A 22,432-nucleotide genomic window follows, 5' to 3' on the forward strand; every position below is an offset into this window, starting at 1 on the left:
AATCAATATTTCTTAAAAAAATAGATAGTAGCAGCACATTGATAGGATTTTTTTTTTTGGGCCCCATACTGTTTATTCAAATTCATTCTTGATTCCCATTGTGAGAGTAAATGACTTTTTTAACATTTAACATACTTGATTTTTTATTATTGTGTTCTATTTTTTTAAATTATATACTGTAAAGTGAGATGAGTATTAAATGATTATTTGACTATGCTCACAACTCAAAGCAGTTGTTTCTTAAACTGAAATAAATTAATCTGTTTTAGCTTTTTAAACAAATAACAAAAGTTGTAATTATGTCCCCCGCATATTTTAGGTAGAAACATTTTATAATTTATTCCTCAAAAAATACTAAATTGTGTGTCACTTTTTAAATTTTTGGACACCCGATTGGTTTAGAGAAGGTAGGTGAGTATTCGTATATGTATATTTTTAGTCAGTATTTATAAAAATCAATTAGAAATGATGTACTGCACATATGTGACTTTACATATAATATCTGTTTCAATGACAATTAATCTCCAAACTCTTCAATTCAAGCCATTTGGGTGGGATACAACCAGCTCAAATATTGACCTAATCCGTTTCCATGATTCCAATTACGACTTTTTATTAATATTGAGAATCTCAATTTCCCCACTTGATGTGGCTTTTGCCCTTTGAGTGACAGCTTTTGTTGCTCCTTTCATTAAAGCACACATCCTTTTTAACCACCCAAAGGCGACTCAGTTAGCCGTGCACTGTGTGTACCCTCAGACGCAAAGCAAAACAAACACACACACAGTGTGTGTGACTGTGATGCGACTCTGATGCATCAAAACAAGCTGACTGGCTGAAAGGGTCAAAAAAAGAAGAATGAACTGTTAATAATGGACTAACTAGCAGTCATTTGACTTTGGACATTATTCAGGTGTTAAGGGATCAAGTATTCATGATCCTGGTATTTTTAACCTGAATAGACATCAGGGTCATTTTGCGACAAGCCTTGTATTTCAAGTCGCCATGGTTACGTCAGCTAAGACCTTGAAGTTAACTGAGTCAGCCAGTTGTGTTTAGTCACAAACCCATAACTAAGTCAAACAAGAAAAGTACAGATACTAATCACATTATAGCGTGTATAGTCAGGGTTTTACAATTAGAACCTTGTCATGAGATTCTTGTCCTACTTATTGTCAAATTTCAACTTAATAGAAAAGCTATGAGCGCTCTTTAGCAAATGCATTTATGCCCAGATCATTTGTTTTGTTCATGATTATGTTTATTTATCAGGTCCTTGGTGTATAGAGCTTGTGTTGAGTTGTTTTTTTAATGAGTTTTTTTCCATGTGTATCAATGAAGGGGGAAAAAAACAGCAATGATTGCTGCTCCCTTAACCAAATGAAGGTTTAGTTGCTCTTGATGTCAGGAAAAAAACTGCTTCAAAAGCTGTTTCATGCATTTATGGGTTTGATGACGTCAACTTCATTTCCAGAAGATAACAATTCCTTATTGGTCCCTTGCGGGAAATTATATCATCTCAGTACACTACATAGTGTACCCTTCTCTATTAAGTTATTTTGTTTTATTACAATGGAAAAAAAATCCCTTATCACATTTTGGTCTGACCACAAGGCTTTTTTTAGTGTAATTCTTGTGTTTATAACTATTAAACTTAGTATAGTCCCTTCAGGCAAGTCTTATTTTTTTAGTGAGTGATGATAGAAAGTGGGGGTGTATTGACATGTAGTTTATATGAGCAAAATGGAGTTGTTTTCCTTGTTTATTTGACAGAAACTTGTTATCCTTCCCACTTTTGAATTACATCCAGCCCCCTATACCGGTAAACATCTCTCTGTTATTTCTGGATTTCAGCCTCTTCTGTTATTTGACCCGCATTGATGAGCAAAGAGGAGCTTGGTTAGGAGACAGAAATGATACCGCAAGTATCTTTGGTAGAAGCTCATTGTGGTAGAATGTTAGTTTCCAAACAAGAACATTGACTCTAGCTCATACACTAAAATCTAGATTCCTTCATTGCTCAATTAAAATAACCGTGCTTCGTAATGGTAAGAGTTCAAATTGGCTTATAAGGTTTTTCGTGAAATATTTTCTCAGTAATTGTTAAGAAACACTAGGTTGAATGACAAAAAAACCCCACAAGAAAGTGCCTGAATTTAATTTATTCATTGATAAAACTAAGATTTCTAACAATTGTACATGCAAGGATCCATTTGTGCAACTCCAAAGTTTCCTCCAACAAAAATCCTCCAAGTATCCGAAGACAAATACTAGTCGACTAAGGACTTCTAACCGCAAAGTACGTTTTTCAGCGGTTCATCTTCCGTAACTTAGCCGGAAGGTTATCTTCGGGCCTCCTGCTGGCTGACATTAGAGGACTGTGCGTGGGGGGCTGTGGTGGGCACAGGGTGGGCATCAGAGTGTGCTGGTACAGGTCCCCGGTAGACTGGGTCATGGGTTCGAATCCCACTTTGAGCGAATCGTCCGGCCCGGGCGAGGATCCCAAACGCTGAAGTTTTAGTGGCAGGTCCCCGGTACTGCACGCCTTCTCGGCATGCTGCGAGCTCAGCATCAACACCTTCCTCTGGAGGTCCTCCTTCCCCGATGAGCTGATTCGCTGAAGCTTACTGGGTAGCCGCCCCCCGGTGGCCATCGATGCCGCCACGTTAATGCAGTCCACGGAAAAAACCCTGTCACGCCGAGTCCCGTCGGTTAGTGCCGGCGTGGGCGCGGGTGACGGCAGGGAATTCTTCTCCTCGTGTTCTTTGACGCTGTATGCCGGCGTGGGGACTTCGAAGGTGCTGTGGAACTGCGAGTAGTCCACCCGGAAGAAACCCTCCTCTAGGGACATCACGGGCAAGAATCGGTGGCCCCACAAGACCTCGTCTTCCGTGTACGAAGTGCGTGCTTGACACGTCATGCCTGCAAGTGCAATAGAGCTTGGTGAAGTTTTCAGAAGCTTTGTTACATTGTTTTTCAGTGTGCAAATTAGAATACTATACCACTTATATAATGTCTCGTGGCATTTAGTAGTAAGGCAATCTCCCCTCATCGCGTCCAGATTTACAAGTTTCTGCTATTTATATCATGATGGCACATTATTTGGTTTGCCACTATACATTTAAAGGAATAAGACCAGTAAAAACACCATCTGTTTTACCTGAATCTTGTTAAATGTCACAATCCTTGTCAATCCTGGTTTTTCCTCATTTGGAAAAAAACTTAAATTAATGTGCCACATGTTTTTTGAATATTTTGGATGTATATTATGTTTTTTATAATTTGGACTCCATTTATAATAATAATGTTACTTCAATTGAATGATTATGAAAGCATGCATATTGCCTATTCATATATATTATATATACATTTTCTATACCTAATGTGTTCTCTCAATGCACATTGCATTTAATTGTGCTTAAAGACCTTTATACAAAATGACACCATAACTCCCATTAAAATAAGGCAATTTTTTATATCACCAATTTCACCGTTAGTTGAGGTGGTCCAGACCCCTCCATGAAGCAAGGATTACTGCATTTCATGTTCAGATAAAGACCCTGACCCAATAAAGGCACTAGAACTCCTTATCCAATATAGGTTCTTCCAAAGTTGAGCTTTTTATCCTTCTGCAGCAATAAACTTGTGGTAGCACTCTGATTTAACGGCACTATCAATGCAACACAGACCCCGCGGCCAGCCAGTCTGCCTCTATACATCCAAACCCCCCCCTCTCTCACTTCTCCCCTCTTTTTATATCTGCTAAGCCTATTGAGCTGGGCGGCATGTCCTCCAGCACTGGGTTGTAAGTGAGCATTATCGTGGAAAAAGAAAAGAAAGCAGGGATTTATTTGTAGTGGACCCCGGGGAGGGGTGTCGCAGTAAATACGACGGTGCAGGGCCGGGTACTGACAACATTGGGAAAGAATTGAATTGGCCAAATGCCACGTCGACTCCAACGTGTTGTCACAATGCAACGTTGTCAATGTTTGGGTTTCCTTTCTGGGGAAGTAATACTACTTTTGCTCTAACTACTAATTGATGCATAGGATTATTCTATAACTTTGAAGAATGTTGCAGTTACACTTTGCTGTTTCTTGGTTAAATTGACATCAATTTTAATATAACACTGCAATTAATATAAAATCAAAATGTATCGACTTTGACATGTTACCTATATGTGCACATGCTTTATGTTTACATTTTGTTGTATGAATTTGATTTTATGTTCCAAGGAGCCATTCTGGTTTCCCTTACCTTAACTTATAGCTTAAATGGTTGAATATTTTAACAAAAAAAGGACTCTGCTCACTTTGCAATCGTACATACGACTAAGCCCGAGCTGTTCCAGTTTCCAATTGACAGTTTAAATACGTTGCATTTGTCAAAGTGACACACAGCCACTTTGTGATCGCCTTGTTAATATGCCAAAGTATCATGCAGGAATAAAATATCCTACCTTATTTCATCTATTTCTACGTCGCCTTCTCATGTACACGAGCAAGCCGAGCAGGTTAAATGAAATTTCATACTGGCTCCTTTATCCACCAGATGACAGTTTATATTTCTAGTTAGAGGAAAATTAAGGTTTGGGTTTGCTCACCGGTGGTCTCAACGATTCCCTCCAGGATTACCACGATCTCAAACTGTTCATTGGTTAGAGAGCGTTGAGACAGGTCAAAGAAGGGGCTTTTTGGGTTGATCTCGTGGCAGATAGTGAGCGGTGAGACCAGAAAAAGCTGGTCGGCTCCCGTACCGAAGCCCACGTCCAGCTCACACTGGTCCAGGGGCAGGAACTCACCCTCGGGGGTCTGACGAGACTGAAAAATAGGGATGGATTAAGAGAGAAACCCTTTGGCTGCTTCTTGCAAGTTTTTCATTATAACATATACCTTACACAACAGAAAAATATTATGTATGAAATGCTTAAAATGCCCCACATGTGCACTTTACCTACAATGTGTCAGCATCCATTTGTTCTCATTGCAGGTTTTTTCTACAAGATATCACAGCCCCCCTCACTAAGCAGCCGCCTCCGCGACCAACCCAACCCTCCGTTGACCTCACCCTGACATTCTCCTGCTCGCCAGGGGCCCCCTAGAAAACACCGCACGATAGGCATGTGAGTAAACAGTCTTTCTTTCCCCCTAACTGCATACGAATGAGCCATGCCCGAGGGTTCCGTGTCAGAGGAGACGTGGTGTCAGCGGGCCCTGGTTGCTCACATGTGAGCAAGTCTGTCATGACGACTTTACTTCTTTCCTTTCCTTTCCTCTCCTCTCCCCTCGCTGCCTTATCTCTATCACATTAACGGGATGGATGAGCGTACTCTAAGAGAAAAGTTCACGGGCGAAGCTCCTTACGAGTTTGCTGGTTTGTCCTCTGTACCTTCCATTCTCCTCCCCAAGAGTTGTTATTAGACTTGATGTTTACTCAAATTTTGTTTAGTCTAGGATTGCTATCACGTAACAGAGACACGTCATGCCAGGACAGTGGTTTCTCGGCCTGGGAAATTCTGCAGTCTTTTACTGCCAGCCCTCCCAGTTCAAATATCTTGGATTTCCAATGCCCAACATATATTTGAATGCATAAGTGCACAGTGGCGTTGCTAGGGTTTCTTAGTGCTCGAAGCAAGAAATCCCCACCTGCACATTAAAAATGTTTTTGTATACATATTGCATAATAAACAATGTATAAAGCCATATTTAATTCATAGGAATAATGAAGTTGGCAGACAATATATAGTTTTTTCTTAGAAAAACATTTGCCGGACTAAATCGTACTCGAGTATAAGCCATACCAGCCAAAGCACACACAATAATGAGGTAAAAAAAATGTATAAGTCGCATCTTTCAGAGGTCATTTTTAAAAATAATTCTTCTGTTAACAAGTTTTTTCAGACTGTAGCTAAAAAAAAACGACCTCATCATCGAGTGAAAGAAGATGGTAAAAATATCTATTTTTTTCAGATGACAATCAGGGCCAGCTAATTTTTCCATGATGTCGCTTAACTGTCCCCCCCTGGTGGCATTTATTTGTTCCATCAGGATGCTCCCGCAAAGTACTTTTCAGCAGTTGACTGAGCAACTCAGAGTGACAACCTCTTCATCCTCCTCCTCTTATGCGTCTCCCTGCTGGCAGCTGTCAGCCACTAATTATCCACTACGCCGCCCGCCAACAACTTCTTGTCCAAACAGCCACCATTGTTCCATGCTTTCACACAAACACAAGACGCCGCAATCAGTGAGCTTCAACACAGTCGCTTCTCGGTCGCTAATTTGTTCCGATTTAAAAAAAAAAAAGTTTCCATGCAGGCAAATATTGGAGGGAAAAATACAGGGTCAAACTAAACTGTGTGTGTGTCAACATAACAATTATAACTTAAATTCAGTTCCATGGAATTGTTTTAATTCATTTCCAATGTTATGTATGAATTTGAGATTTTTCTCTCCAATTGGATTTCTGTATTTACTATACCAGGTGCTACAGTATTTCAAAATCAAAAGCCTTTATTGTCATTATACAACAGCTGAGTGTAATGAAATTGGTGGTGCTACTCCACAAAAGTGTGTTTTTCCCAGTAAAAAACATAAATAAGGAATTTAAAAAGTCATGTCTGGCTGGGCAAAGTAATTCTAAAATTATTGCACAATCTAAGATATTGCACATGCACAAATATTAATCAAAATTATTTATTATAAACTCGTGCATCAAGTGATATTTATTGCACATAGAAAAAAAATAACTGGAAATGACACTTGGAATTAAAATGTTCCGAGTTGTAGTTTTTGTCAATGTGCGCAATTATGCTTTATGGGCCAGTCGCGTGCTAGATGTGGAAAAAGTCCAACCCCTCCACCTCCTCCTCCTCCTCCTTCTTTCTCCTCCTCTTCCTCTTTCACGCATCATTAAGCCTTCTGATGCAACACTCCACATGTGGCAAAAAGAGAAGCAGCTCCCGGCTAATGCCGGTTGTCTTCTTTATAGCCCATTTTTGCATAAGAACGTAATGGAAAAGAAGTCATTTATGATAATTAAAAGTGCACACGGCCACTCTATTTGGGCTCGTTTTCTGCACTGTCGCATGACTAATTTTTCCACAAAATACAATACATATATGCTCACACACACGTGCTACTACCTCACCCAAAAAATCAGTGGATCAAAATACACACACACACACAGTGAATATATAATACACACAAAGTGACAAAAACTACAGTCAATAAAATTTGGCGGTAATACAGTATAGTTGCAATGTAACTTTAAATCATTGAGTGAGCATTCAATGAGTTAAATTTAGTTTAAAACTACCATTGCAAACAGGACTGTGATTTAATGCTAATGTAAAAAGTAGTAAATAAAATTGTGTTAAGATTGTATGGCAAAAAAAAAAAAATATGTTTTTTTGTGTTATGTTTTTACCGCATTTAAAATAGCGTTTTGTGGGGATTAAATAAGAATAAAATAGGTAACATTAGAGTTGTGCTTTAAATACTAAAGTTCTCCCATTCACATATTTTGCACCATCAACAGCAGCCATTACATAAAAATTAAAATACATATAAAAAACATATTTTAATCACCCAATCCTCTCAAAATGACGCGATCCAGCCCGATTTCCCTATAAAACCTCACAAATCCATAAATCTTCAAACATTCAAGATTATTACAACACTAACCTACAAAGACATGCCATTCACAAAGACCATCATAGTGTCCCTCTTTCTCAAAGCTGAGGTCAAATAGATGCAGTGCATAAAGAAAGTGAACCATGCCTTGCTTTAAAAGAGCCATAAATAAACTTTTTATGTTCAGCAGAGTCTCCCGGGAGAGCTGATTTTTTACTCACTCCACTACTCCACTCCACTGCAATGATCACCTCTTGGAAAGCCTGTACTTGTATTTTCACACCCACCTGACTGGCTTGCTCACGGGCACACACACACACACACATAAACACAAAGTCAGCCTCTTATCTCACACCTGCCGCTCCTGATGGATAGTGATAATGCGAGTACATGAGCTGTGTTTGCTTTTAACAAAAAAAAAAAGAAAAGCCACGCTTCTGTTGCGCACTGTCACCTGCTGCTTAATGCTCCCTCCTTCGCAATCGCAACCATAAAGTGTAATGCTTATGTAGCAAATCAACAACTGAACATATACTTGCAATTTTTCTTTTTTAGGGCAGAAGTTGTCACAGTTTCAAGCACCTTCAAATATGACCACCATACAGAAAGAACCAAGGTAATTCTCCTCTCTTTCTAAATGGGATCCGTAGTTAGGATAAATGAAGATCCAGATTGGATTTAGTTTTCTGTCATAGTTTTTGAACTTTTCCGCCCATGGTTGTTTTTTGATGAGGTAAAGCAGCATTGGTAGTTAAACAATGAACAAATACTCCATTGACAAAGACTTACTATGTAAAAACAGCAGTTTCTGCAAAGTCACAACAAGAAAGCTCCATCTGTACACCTTGTCACTTTACAAAAACAAATACTCGGGTTGCATCATCTTCCCAAACTCTTTTCAACCAACCGTAAAAAGTCGTTAGGTGGAAATAAAACACGCATTCGCTTCTGATTTGGTCCACGGAAGGTATTAGGCTTTGTGGTTCTCCTTGTGCCCTGCCATTGACTGGCCACCAATTCAGGGTGTCCCCCGTCTCTGGCCCGGAGTCAGCTGGGATAGACTCCAGCACCCCCCTCGGCCCTAATAAGAATTAAGCGGGCCAGAAAATGAGATGAGATGAGGTATCGTATGTTCAACCATTTGAATTGGTTTGGGTAGACTCAGATTTTGCACTTTCCCATTTGAATTGGCTTGGGTAGACTCAGATTTTGCACTTTCCCAAAAGTTCCTGAAAAGTAAAGTCCTACGCAGTGAAAGTAAGTTGAAGTTCAACATTAGACCGGAGCTGATTCCAAAGGACAATTCTCACCTTGATGAGCTTGCATCGGATCTGCGCAGACACCATGTGGCTGTTCCGCAAGTTACCCACGCGAAACATGAGGCACAGCCGGCCGTCCCGCTGCGAGACCACGGCGTCCTGGCTGAACATGAGCGTCTCGGCGCGCTTCTTGGGCTGCGACATCTTGATGAACATGCAGCCGATGAGGAAGGCATCCACGATGGAGCCCAGGAGCGACTGGAAGAGGAAGAGGATGATGCCCTCTGGGCACTTCTCCGTAATATAACGGTAGCCGTATCCGATGGTGGCCTCCGTCTCGATGAAGAAGAGGAAAGCCGACGGGAAGTTGTAGACATTGGCCACGCACGGCGTGTACGAAGCGTCGCGGGCATGCTGCTGGAGGTCGCCGCGGATGTAGGCGATCACCCACCACATGGACGCCATCACCAGCCAGGCCACCGTGTAGGTGAGGATGAAGATGAGCAGGTTCCAACGCCACTTGAGGTCCACCAAAGTGGTGAACAAGTCCGAGAGGTAGCGGCTGGTCTCGCCGCCCAAGTTACCGTGCTGGACATTGCAACGACCGTTCTTCTCCACAAAGCGCTGCCGCTTCTTCTTGGCCGCCGGCGCCGAGAAGCTGCCACCGCCGCCGCTTCCGCCACCTCCGCCGCTTCCGGCTCGGTTGGTACTGACCACCTGGTAGTCCTCGCCGAATTTCCTGCGAAGTGCCGCCATCTCAAGGTCTTGGAAAGTGGCCGACTACTCCATGGCGTTCCCCGGTTACCTCCGTTCCGTAAATGGCGCCATGTCACTTTTTTTTACGCACGTTGGGAGAGTTCACCCTGCTTGTTTTAGTAAGTCCACCGGGTGTTCGGAGGACTTGTAAGCACACTGAAGAAGATGAGGGTGGATGAAGAGGTGGGTGGGCGTATGTGTGTGTAAGGGAGAGAGTGAGAGAAAGAGCAGGAGAGTTACTCGTCCACTTGTGAAAGGGAAGTGTGGAAAGAGGGGTGTTAAGTTTAATTTGATTTACTTCATCATTGAGGGATTTATGTTTGAGCCACTAATCCCTTTTGTTGGTCATTTGTATGTAGCCTTTGGCCTATTTAAATTGACTTTTTTATATTGCTTGTAGCAAAGTTAAATCATAAAACAGGTAAAATAGTAACTGATTCTGCCATCTAATGGCAGATTGACACAAGTGCATCTTTTGCTTAATATGCGGGCTTAGTAATTCATTCCGTGGACCAATCTTGGAGCTAGAATGAGTTGTGGTGTATGTCACATCTAATTTTATTTTTGATTTGAATTTAAATTGAAACATTAAAAAAATAGGCATTTTTGATCTTAAAGAAATTAACTATTTGAATAAAAAGAAGATAATTTGTCTTATATTATCATCCAAACCTAATATAAATTACTATCTTTTCAATTTTTTTAAATTATAAAAACAATTAAAAAATAAATAAATGACAGAACAAAACATAGATATCAATTTCAATCTTGTGTAACACCATATTTTCATCAACAATTAAGACTCAAAACTATTTTCACCTTTTTAAGAGAAAAAAATAAGCTCGAAACTCCATCACAACCATAAACGTGTTTACTATTTATTATTATTTATTTGCAGAAAGAGGGATTCAGTGTCATTTGTGAGGAAAAAAAAGGCGAGACAGCTGGTGGAGTGCATGCAAAAGGATCTTAACAAAGGCAGATTTTATAGTGAGCATATTGTTCCAAAATGTGGATTTACTAAGAATTATGATAGCATATTTTGAAAAGAGGAACATTTTCCTCAATAAGAAACCCTAATGTTTCTATTTCTTTCCTTGCCAAAATCAATGAAAGTATAAACTGAAGAAAATTTGGTATTGGAAAAAATATAGCACATAAATACATAAATACTAAAGGCATTGTATATGATTGCGAAGTTTGAAAACTCAAACAGACTAATTCCATTTCCTTTTCTGTGACTATGGAACGCTCCAGAAGATTTGACTATTATCAGTGAGCAGAGGAATTAGGATTTTGTAGCTTTGACAGCCCAATGTTGTGCTAACCCTCACACAGAGAGCTCGAAAGAGAGAGACCTCTGATCCTTGAGGATTAGAGCGTCCGGGAAGGCCATCTGCTATGCCTCGCTGTGCCTCACTTCTCTTTTTTTTACCCCTTCTTTTTGTTTGCGAAGATGCTCCAACATCCAAAAGCTTTGTTTGTCAGATTCAAGGCAAGCAAAAGGAGGAAACAAAGAAGTACTGAATTATTAATGAGGGATGTACAAGCATGCTCGTCATACGATACTGCGCATTATGGTGCGCATTCCACTGTGGGACAATTCGGCCTTTGTCTACTTCACCTTGGAAAGGTGTTTACTTCTTATTGACCTTTATGACAATTGCATCAATGGGGGAAGTTGAGATTGGCATTGATTTTTCTTCTTTTCTACTCTATATAGTCTCTTTTGAATTCTGGGTTGTATAGACATTATTTTCCTATAATGTGACATTCAGTTAGGCGATAGTGTTTCATTGGTTTATTATTCTATATCCGGGACTGTATCATAAATGGTAGTTATGCATTTATACCCCTTAATCCTCCAGCAAACCAACTTCAACCACATCTTGCATATAATTTTAAATTCTCTCCCTACCCACACAATCAAATCTAGTCTGGATTCCTGCCACTATGTGGTTTTATCCAAAATCTAGCTCGTCATATCCTTGCATTCTTGTACTTATGAACACATCACGACTACTACTATACCTCCAGGTCCTGACAGACATGACATTCCTCCATAATCTTAACTAGATTTATTCATCTGCACATCTATAGTCAAATATCAAGTATTCTACCAGTGCAAAGTGTAAAAATAGAGCCAAAATTGGATCAAATTTGATCTTAATCTTAACCTACAGGAAGCATGACCAATACAAATAATTAGAATAATCTGCTTGAAATAAATTGATTCAAATTACATATTTCTTTCAAATATCTTTAATATAATCTTGCATTTAAAAAGTCTACACACTAAAACCTGTTTTTTATAGTAGTATTTAAAAAATGAGCTGCAAAGACAACAAAACTCATCTAATAATTATTTTGATAGCATTTCAGAAACTTGAAGATATAGTTTTGAAATAAACTCTTTATTTAAATATGGATTTATTGCAAATGTAGGTCACTGCCTCTGATATTGTTTTGGCAACAAATGAAGACCTTATTGACCCTAACAAAACACCTTGTCCATTAAATGATATTTTTTTAGATGTTCGTACGAGTAAAACAATTATTATAGTGAAAATCATCACATTAGACGGGGCTTTAAATTATTATAGTATTGAAAATGAAAAGTAAGATTGTGAACAGGCGTGCGCGTTGATTTGCGGTCGCGCGTATCCGACCCACAATCCTCCGCGCGCAACCAAGATGGAAGAACCCAGCAGCTGCGGGAGAACAATGTTTTGCCTTTAAAAATTTTGGGGCAAAAACGGAACACCGAGATCCGAATACACTGGATCCGTGGTGCAACTTGTCGGGGCCAAGTGCCGGTAAGAAACGATGTTCGCGATTGTTAAAAAGTCCGATTTGAATTGCTTCTCTGCTTGAAAGTTGGAACTTCTCGTGCGGGACAGACAACAAAAGCCCCCCGCCTCCGACGCCGCTAGGTTAGCATTGCTAAGCTAATGGGACCGAGCATCATTGTTCGCTCGGGACTTTTGTTGTGGGTCATGCCCGTGTTGGTTGCTGCATCACCTCGTACGCTCGATCCGGTGTCCCCTGGAACCGACGAGTCACTGGCTTGCATCAAATAAGTAAATATATGCATGATCCATTATGATTAAAAGAAAATAATTATTTAAAAAGTCGTCGATGCTCGTTCACCCTTGGTTATTTGTTCCTGAGCGTCCTGCAAAAATCTTTCGAATCTATGTGTAATAATACTCAAGTAAAACTTGATTTATTAATACTTCATGGAGTTTGGGTGCTTTGCTGTGATTTCTTGAGGTTTTGGGATTTGAGCGCCTTGGCGATCTTAATAATGCGGCGTTTAAATGCGCGCTCACATTAATTATTGTCCGCATCACAAAGAGCGCAGACAACGACGGAGGCCCCCGCGAAATGGTTAGCACAATGCTTACTTAGCCTTAGAGTTTGATTGTTTTTGCAGATCTGGGTGACTAAGTACAGTACACTTTTTTATTTAATAACTCTAAATCAGGAATCAGGTAATATTTGTGTGTGAACTGATTTATTTCTACAAAACGTTGAATCTTGAGGCAAATGTGACTTGGGGGTCCATATTGGGTCCCAAATGAGGTTTATTATTAACTCAATGGTTGGTATAGACAGTGATGGATGTCCAATCCTTTTGAAGTGGGAGGGGTGGGATCACCCTTAAAGTGCAAAGAGATCAGATGTGAAATCAAATATTAATTGTGCTTATAGTTTTAGTTTTTTTAAGATCCTTACTGCACATTTTATTCAGTGTGTGTATATGTGTGTATGTGTATATGTGTGTCTGTATATGTTTGTGTGTTCGTGTATGCATGTGTGTGTGTATATATTTGTGTGTTCATGTGTATGCATGTGTGTATGTTTGTGTTCGTGTATGCATGTGTATGTGTGTGTGTATATGTATATGAATGAATATGTATGTGTATTTTATGGACATTAATGAATAGGTATGGCAATCAAAACTTGATTTGATAGGGACTAAACACTTCCCTCAGTGAACTCTTAATTTACTATTGAAATCCAATTCTTATTGAAATTTCCATTTAGCACCATTGATTTTTATTTGTACACAATCAATAGCAAGCAGCATGTCGCCCCCCACTATTTTGATGTATGTATTGCGTGTAATCACACCAGCACTCATTGGCATATATAATCCACATGCAAATAGGATGACCGGATCAGACACAAACCGTCGCGCAGATTAACGTTCGATGTGAAACGGTGAATAACTCAGCGCCCCGCCAGACAGGAAGCTCTCGGGCTTGTCCCCGTGCCAGACTGCAGCCCTTTTGTTGACCCACAAATCATCACGTTTAATCCGGCTGAAGCCTCTTTTGCACCGAGATCCCGCAAACTGCAGCATCAGTAAAGAGCAGGCGTTATCTAGCCTACGCTTAAAAAAAATGTAATTTGATATCATCTGATAGTGCATTTTGTGCACGCTTCAAACTTAGAAAAGTCTCTTCTAAAATATTGTGGCGTTCCAAAATCAATAATGGGGAGATAAAAGCACCTTATAATAAGAAGAATTGATACTTTTTGAGCTTTTTAATGTTTGTCACAATGTTCAAATTGCACTGTTTATTTTCTCTCTATGCAGCATGACACTGACTGTGGCGCCATAGTTTTGATCTCCTGCCCGCCAGCATGAGCCTCATTCAAGACAAGTTAGGCAACGACTTCCTGCGCCCAAACGGAGGCATGGACACCAACTTTGGCGCGGGCATGATCATGTTCAGCCACTTGCCGCCCGTCACCAGCTTCACCCGCCTCCATTCCGTCGGGCCCCAGGAGATGATCTTGAAGAAGGAGCGGGACTCGCCCGACTGCAGCGACGGTGTATTGGGAGGGGGCGACTACGTCCACGCCCTGGGTATCAAGCAGGAGAAGATGTCCGAGCACGATTACCGTCTGCCGCTGTACCCGGGTGGGCTGGCCAAGAGCAACGAACTACTGGAGGTCACTGTTAGTAACAACCAGAGCCTGCTGGTGCACGAAGTCAACATGGCCAATGTGAGTATCGCTTTGCTTCATTCAATGTTCCCAATGCTGATTTTTTATTTTTCACTTCGGATCCGATGTTTTTCGAAGATACGTCTTGTATTTTTCTTAAAAATTTCCCTTCAAAGTAAAATATTTGTACTCCCTATTAAAACCGTTAAAATTCAGGTAAAAATTGGGAATCAGGGGAGTCTTATACTCGAAAAAAATTGTAAAATTCAACGATTTTAAGGCAATTTTAAGGGTATGACTTATACGCAAAAAATACAGTAGTTTCTAAAGAGAACATAAGTTCTAGATATGGCCTTGATTTTAAAACAAAAATATTTAAATGTCATAGTATTTAACTAATTGCTTGCCTTGAACAATGAGAGATCCGATTCACTTAAACTGTGTTTCTGCGATTATTCTCTGTCAGTCAAAATGGATTGGACACTATAAATGAGTTAAATGAACGCCCTATAAAGGCTTAAGTAGTCCAAATGGCCAATTTACTGATTGCTCGCCATGCAAAATATAGATGAGGTCCAAAAAGCCTCTCATTATTCCCCCCCCTGTATGGATGCGTGACGTCATGGCGGCAAGTGAATGAAATGGTCTTGCCTTGGACGCAGCTGTCTTATGGGCACTCGCACTTAATTCCAGACGTCTTTTGTGCTCGTTCAAACACAAGCACACACTCGTCACAATGTGGGCAGCATCCCAAGGTTAAGCTAATATGAACTGCTGTCTGGGTTTGTTCTTTCTAGATGATGCCTCCTCACTGGGAATAAATGATTTATCTTGTTTTGAGAGTTCATTTTGCAGTGTGATGATTGACTTCAGTAACACATTCAAACAGTTTGAATGTAAACAGATGTTTTAAAGCTGTGTTGATTCAAATAGACTCAAAAAGCATTCGCCCTGAATTGTAGGTCACCAATCCACAGGAGGGCTGTAAATTTAGGCCGTTGTCGCGTTAACACGCCCATACAAAGCATCAAATGCGTTTAATATTTTTTCCCCCCTCAATTGTTCTCAATCATTTGTTTATTGTAATGTGAAATGTATTTTTAAACAAAGATTTTTTCCAAATTTATTTAGTACATATATTGGACACAATTAAAAGGCCTTTTTTGTTTTTTTAGATCGTCTTTATTCTCTAAAATCACAGGAAATCTTTGTTTTTGACAGTTTTACACATGAGCATTTTTTTTCCTTGACTCACACTTGCATATTTTTTAATCATTGCCTGGAACCCTTGATGGAAACAATATGATTTATGTGCCACTGGCTTTCACGCCATCCTCCTTTGTCATCCCAGCAGCTGCCGAGTCAGTTAGGAAAGGACCCCTCGGGGAGGAAAGGTCGCAGGTCAAATGGTGACGGACAAGAGAGCCGGCCGAGGAAGAAGCGGAGCGAGCCAAAGGTTTGACACACTAAGGGTGAAAATAAAAAACAAGAATTAAGTGGGGTGGGGGTTTGGGTGACGCTCGTACATAATGTCACAAACCCATTGGCTTCAATAATTCACAATAATACGGCTGCTTTTAGTATGTTTTGACGTTTTTGGTGTTTAATTAGCCCTTAGTAGAGAACCCATATAAATAGTGTAAAATTAAATTAAAACATTCTATTAATAGATTTTAATTAATGTGTTAAAAAATTGTATTGCAACCTAGTGTCTGTCCACATAAGTGGGCATTACGTTTTGACTCTTGTAGGCTACACCTGTATACTAAATATTAATAATTTGCAATGTATGAGCCAAAATGTGATGTTTATTTTTATTATCAGTATTAGTATTGATTTATGGTTTAAAATCCAAATAGAGATCAGAATTAGATGAGTTAAAAAATGCATTACTCTCTAAAGCCAAGTCTGATGATTGTGTCCTTTTTGTATTTAGTCTATGCTGATGGATGGCGATGGAAGCAGCATGTCACCTGACAACAAACCTCACATCTGCGAGCACTGCAGCGCTGCCTTTAGAAGCTCCTATCACCTGCGCCGACACGTCCTCATTCACACGGGTAAGATTGACAGCTAACATCTCGACTGTCAGCTTTACGATTGGGCCAGCCACTCACTCTGCTTATCCTTTGCAGGCGAGCGACCATTCCGATGCAGTCAGTGTAGCATGAGCTTTATTCAGAAGTATCTCCTTCAGCGGCATGAGAAAATCCACAGCGGTGAGTATGTTTGTTTTATGCACCGATGATATCGTGCCTTGTAACCCCTGTCTTATTTTGACTGTTTATTTTGAAATGACAGGAGAGAAGCCTTTCAGTTGTGACCAGTGCAACATGCGTTTTATTCAGAAGTACCACATGGAGCGACACAAGCGCACGCACAGTGGAGAGAAGCCCTACAGATGTGAAAACTGCCAACAAGTCAGTACTTTTTCTTCTTTTGATTGTCTTCGCTGGGGCTACAGAATCGACGAAACAAATTGAAATGGAATACCGTATTTACTCGCATATAAGCTGCATTTGACGGACAAAACAAAAATGACCAAATTTGTGGTACAGCTTATATGCGCATAAAAAGGCGACATGCCCGAAATGCCGTAATGCAAAACATTTATTTCAAAGTAGAGAAAAGATAAACAGATAAAACTTCGGTAATTATCTTAGCGTTATAGTGTTCGTTGAAGTAGGAGCAATTTGTCTCATGGTTTATTGAAACGAACTTGGATAAGGGCAGACTCAGCGAAACTACAGACTTAAGTATGGAAGAGAGCCACCATCACGTCCGTCAATTTGTGCAAGGCAGAAGAAATTTACGGAGACAGGGACAGTGTTAAATAAAGGAAGAAGTGGGTGACTAAGAACATCGTCTTTACACGATGGATGTTCTTAGTCGCCCACTCCCTCCTTTATCTAACACTCTCCCGGGTCTCCATAAATTTCTTCTGCCATGCACGAATTGATGGAGGTGATGGTTGCTTTCTTCCATGCTTAAGCCTGTATTTTCGCCCAGTCCGCTTATCTGAGTTCGTTTCAATAAACCATAAGAAAGATTGCACCTACTTCAACGAACACTATAACGTTAAGCAAATTTGTGAATAGTTTTGTCTGTTTATCTTTTCTCTAATTTGAAATACATGTCTTGCGTTATGGAGTTTCCTACGGTTACAATAATGTGCATGCATGGAAAGTATTATTTTGGAGACTATTACTAACCAGTTTTTCGTCCTCCTCCTCAGTTTTTTTCCAGGACGGACCGACTGCTCAAGCACAAGCGGACATGTGGAGACGCCTTGAGGAAAGTTCTGGACCCCAGCATGCTGGACATGGCTTGCCCAGACATGGGCGGCTACGGAATCGCTCAGGGAAACGGGAGGAAAAAAGGCAGGTCCAAAAGACCCGGAGAAGGAGGAGTCCGAAAGAAAAGGAAGGGGGACGGCGGCTCGAGAGTACCTCCCATTTCGGCCTCAGTCAGCGGAGCCTACAGTGTCCACGAGTACTCGCTGGAGAATCAAACGGTGTCGTCGTCCACGGAGCCGGGCCCCAGTATGCAACACCACCACCACGGTCGTGGCTTCAAGACGGCGGTCAAAAAAGCTCACCGAAAAGGCCTGGAAAAAGGCACAAAGGTGGAATCCTTGGAGCACCACGTGGATCAAGGCCTCATGCAAACAAACGGCGAACGCTTGGGCAACAACTACGACGACGCCATGCAGTTCCTGAAAAAGCGGCGCTACCTCCATAACGTCACGTCGTCGACGACGACGGGGAGTGAGTACGACCTGCTGTCCTCAACGCACCCATCAGTCATCCAGATGACGGACGCCGACTCGGGCTTGGACAAAACGGGCATTCCCGACGAGGTGCTCCAGAGCCTGTTGGAGCACTACTCCCACAAGCCCGATGCCTCACACCCCCACGAAATCCCTTTCGACCTGAGTGACCATCACACCGAAGAGCTGCAGCCCGCCTCGGCCCAAGAGCTGGTCGCCGGCGCCAGTCCGCCCGGCGACAAGGGCCTCCTGATGAACGAGTACTCACGTTTCCTTCTCCAAGCTCTGGAGCGCACCAGCCACAGCGCAGGCTTCCCCCTGGGTGTCCCGTCTTCAGGACCCTTCCTCTACTCAGAGTGCGGCTTCGGGGGCCCGGGGGCGGCCGACTCTTCGCCTCAGCATGCCTTCCACCTCCTGGAGTCTGCCCAGCATCACCAGCTGACTCCTTCCCAGGAGCTTAACGCCTCCTCCACACCGCCGTCGTCCTACCAGATGGGCTCGGTGGACCCCGGCTGCCACAAAGAGGCGGCGCCCGTCAAGAACGGCGCCATATTCCCGCCGCCCCTCTCCAAAGTCGCCCCTTACCAGATAGAAAACTTTGCGCAGGCTTTCGGCTCACAGTTCAAGTCCGAAGAGCGGATAAGGACGCCCGTGTCCGACTTCTCAGGGTACAGCAGCTTGCTGGCCGACATCGGCGAGCCGGCGAGCTCCGTCTCCAAAACGGCGACCAGCCAAAGCTATAGGTGAGACAACGCCTCAAAAGTTAAGTCCTGTTTTATTTTTTAACATTTCTTTTTATTATTCTAATGCCGTGCTTGTGCCCGCTCCTCTTTTCCACCAGACAATTTCATGTATAAATGTCAGTTTTTTTAAATTATGGAATACAACCGTGACAGTGCTTTTTAAGTAAGTGTAGTATTATTTTTATGACTATATTAATATGAATGGTCTCCACCAGCCGGCTGACTTATTGTGAAATAATAACGGTGGCAGGGAATAATAGCCCAGGATTGAAAATGCAAAAAAAAAAAAAAAATACAAAACAAAGTATTACTCAGGTAACCGAAAGTTGCTGACATGCTGAATGAGTGTGAACACTGAAAACACTTTCTCCTTGGCAATATAGAGATTATGATGTCTTTTCTTGACCATACTTAGAGACGAGCTGTCGATATATATTTATAAAAATATATATATTATGATACAGATTTAATCACGGTGGCCATCAAGGAAGAACGAGGGTATAATAAATGTTCTTGCTATTTTTTTAAGAACTAAAGTGATGTTGGTTTTTTTCTTTGACCAGTAGAGGTTGCTATTGGACAGCAATGGAAAAAAGCCTTGTACCCCTTAATGCCCTCCTCTTCCTCTTCATTTCCCCTCTACCAAGCAGTATAGGGGCCACACTTACCAGTATATTATCATCAAATTTTCTTTCTTGGAAAAAAAAATACAATTTAACTTTACTTTTACTTACCGTAAAACTTATCGTTATTTTCCGTAGTGCAAAACAGTACATTTTATATTCATCTTAACCTTGTACAAATTTCAGCATTTTCATCAAAATTGTAATTTGAAATAACTACATTTTAATTTTGACTAAACATGTTATATTGCAGCTGCTATCAATGTTTTTCCTCCCCATTTAATTTCCTCTAAATTTACAACTTAATCATTTTTGTGAATTACTACTTTTTTTTACCAGAATTTTTCTTTAACTCGTAACTTATTATACACATTTAGAGCTAATTTTAACTGTTTTCTTTTGGTTAGTGTGGCCCCCGTACCCTGGTCGTCTTACAAAAAAATCCAATAAGCACTTTGAGCCGTTTTGCATTAAGTCAAACTTTTTTTGTTTTGAATATTTTTGATCGATGCTTTGGTTCCTATATTTGGGAGGGTTTAAAACACGGGATATTTTTTTTCTTGATTCTGTGGGAAAGTTTAGGTCAAAGTGGTTTGGGGTGAAACTTTTAATTGGGATAATGTAAATGTCTTTGCGACCCTGATGTGTTTTTAGTTAGTGTCCAATTTCTTCGGCGGATGATTTGGTGGTTGTAATCCAGTCACGCTACCAGGCAGCCAAGCTATATATATATATATATATATAAAAAAAATGGAAACAAAGAATTTGTATGGCTTTTAGATTATTCCTGGTAGACAAATTAATTAGTAAATGTTAGGCGTCAATTCTTTGTATTTGTATTTATACTTTTCTTGGTTAATTGTTAAGTCTTCCATTGATGACATCCGATGAGAATTTGCCTCGTATACCTCATATCTTGTATCAAATATATCTTGAGAGATGGGGGGGGGGGTGGTTTAGTACATCTCTTAATCTCTTATTGTTTACAAGCCTTCATTTGAACACTATTGAAAAGAAGTGGCCCTTTGCAAATGTTTATTTACAACCAAATGTCATAGCTGATTATGCCACCTATGTTTTTTATTTTTTAATTATTTAAGGTTATTGTGACTCTATTTTCATTAAAACTTGGCCTGTCCAAATGAATTTGAAAATGAACAGAGAGAACAATAAAATCTGTCATGGACAAAATTCTAGTTGTTTGTTTTTAGTGTAGTGAAATTTCTAAGTTTAATATAATATTTATATCTATGAAGATTGGAACGTAATTGGGAGTTATTTTAAATGTGACCACTAAAGTATAAGTTACACGTCATGGATTTAAAAATGGCACATACCTCAATGTATTGCAGACGGGGACTTTTTGTTCCTTTTCTTCCTTGGTAATCTGGTTACAATGAAGGTAAGCATCTGTTAAAGTGTGACCCTAAAAGTAGAAAGTTGGAATATGTCACAGATAGTAAGGCTTTTTTGCTCTAAAAAAATGACTATGTATAGTAAGGCTTTTTTCTCTAAAAAAATGACCATGTATATATAGTAAGATTTTTTTCTCTAAAAAAATGACTATGTATAGTAAGGCTTTTTTCTCAAAAAAAATGACCATGTATAGAAAGATTTTTTTCTCTAAAAAATGACTATGTACATATAGTAAGGCTTTTTTCTCTAAAAAAATGACCATGTATAGTAAGATTTTTTTCTCTAAAAAATGACCATGTATAGTAAGAGACAAAACAACAAATTCTACTGCCTTACCTTGGAGAGTGGTGGCCCAGTGGATAAGTCATCAGTCTGCCAACTCTTAGGTCCTGGGTTCAAATCTTAATGCTTGCAAAGATTTTCCCACTATTATTCAAGTAAAGAAAGGAGACAAAACAACAAATACTTCAGTTGAGTGTTGAAGAGTGGTGTTCAAATCCTAGTGCCTGCAATGATTTTTCCACTAAGTCATCAGGTAAATGAAAGAGGTAAAAGTACAAGTACTACTGCTTTCTCTCACAGGGTGGTGGCCCAGTGGGTAAGTCATCAGTCTCCTGCCTATCTGGTCCTGGGTTCAAATCCCAGTGCATGCAAAGATTTTCCCACAATTTTTCAGGTAAAAGTATTAATGTCTAAGTGTTTAACTGAATAAGTCTTCAGTGGTGGATGAATATATATATATATATATATATATATATATATATATATATATATATATATATATATATATATATATATATATATATATATATATATATATATATATATATATATATATATATATATATATATATATATATATATATATATATATATATATATATATATATATATATATATATATATATATATATATATATATATATATATATATATATATATATATATAAAAGAACACAGAGTTATTGTTGGGTTTCTTTTTTAATAAATTATATCTAAACCACCACCAGATAACTTGTTTTTCTTTCCTGCATAGGAAAAATGGATAAAGCTTTGGTTATCAGGGAGTTTGTATGTATGTAAGTATTTTTGATTGGTATTTTTATTGATGTATAGGGGAATTCCATAGATGAGCAGCACGATCCTCACTTTACACTGTATGAACGTGGTAATTGAAAAATTACGCCACGCCACAGGAGGGCAGTAGTTGTTGGCTGCAACAACAAAAAAACCAGCTATTGTGCGTAGGCCAACCAGCTGTTTAAATTTGGCACAT

At 39.9% G+C, this 22,432-nt stretch overlaps 2 protein-coding genes across 4 annotated transcripts; one reads left to right on the forward strand and one right to left on the reverse strand.

Annotated features, from left to right (window-relative positions):
• Positions 1–2,147: 2,147 nt before the first annotated feature.
• LOC144208481 (G protein-activated inward rectifier potassium channel 1-like) lies at positions 2,148–9,805 on the reverse strand. Its single transcript, XM_077734361.1, has 3 exons — positions 8,942–9,805; positions 4,604–4,820; positions 2,148–2,922 (listed from the first exon to the last, which is right to left on the reverse strand). The coding sequence occupies exons 1-3, from the start codon at positions 9,644–9,646 to the stop codon at positions 2,309–2,311; spliced, it is 1,536 nt and encodes a 511-aa protein (XP_077590487.1). The 5' UTR covers positions 9,647–9,805; the 3' UTR covers positions 2,148–2,308.
• Positions 9,806–12,316: 2,511 nt separating this feature from the next.
• Positions 12,317–20,478, forward strand: LOC144208480 (zinc finger protein 281-like). 3 transcript variants are annotated; one of them, XM_077734358.1, is made up of 7 exons: positions 12,317–12,462; positions 14,253–14,665; positions 15,957–16,061; positions 16,542–16,665; positions 16,741–16,824; positions 16,907–17,025; positions 17,841–20,478. In XM_077734358.1, exons 2-7 carry the CDS (start codon positions 14,300–14,302, stop codon positions 19,119–19,121), a joined length of 2,079 nt encoding a protein of 692 aa, XP_077590484.1. In that variant the 5' UTR covers positions 12,317–12,462; positions 14,253–14,299; the 3' UTR covers positions 19,122–20,478. The 3 variants fall into 3 exon arrangements, with proteins under 3 accessions (XP_077590484.1, XP_077590486.1, XP_077590485.1); XM_077734360.1 differs by having other exon boundaries at positions 15,960–16,061; XM_077734359.1 differs by lacking the exon at positions 12,317–12,462 and adding an exon at positions 12,624–12,726.
• The last annotated feature ends 1,954 nt before the right edge of the window (positions 20,479–22,432 follow it).

The sequence above is a fragment of the Stigmatopora nigra genome, chromosome 15 (assembly GCF_051989575.1).
Source record: "Stigmatopora nigra isolate UIUO_SnigA chromosome 15, RoL_Snig_1.1, whole genome shotgun sequence".
NCBI classification, from domain to species: Eukaryota; Metazoa; Chordata; class Actinopteri; order Syngnathiformes; family Syngnathidae; genus Stigmatopora; species Stigmatopora nigra.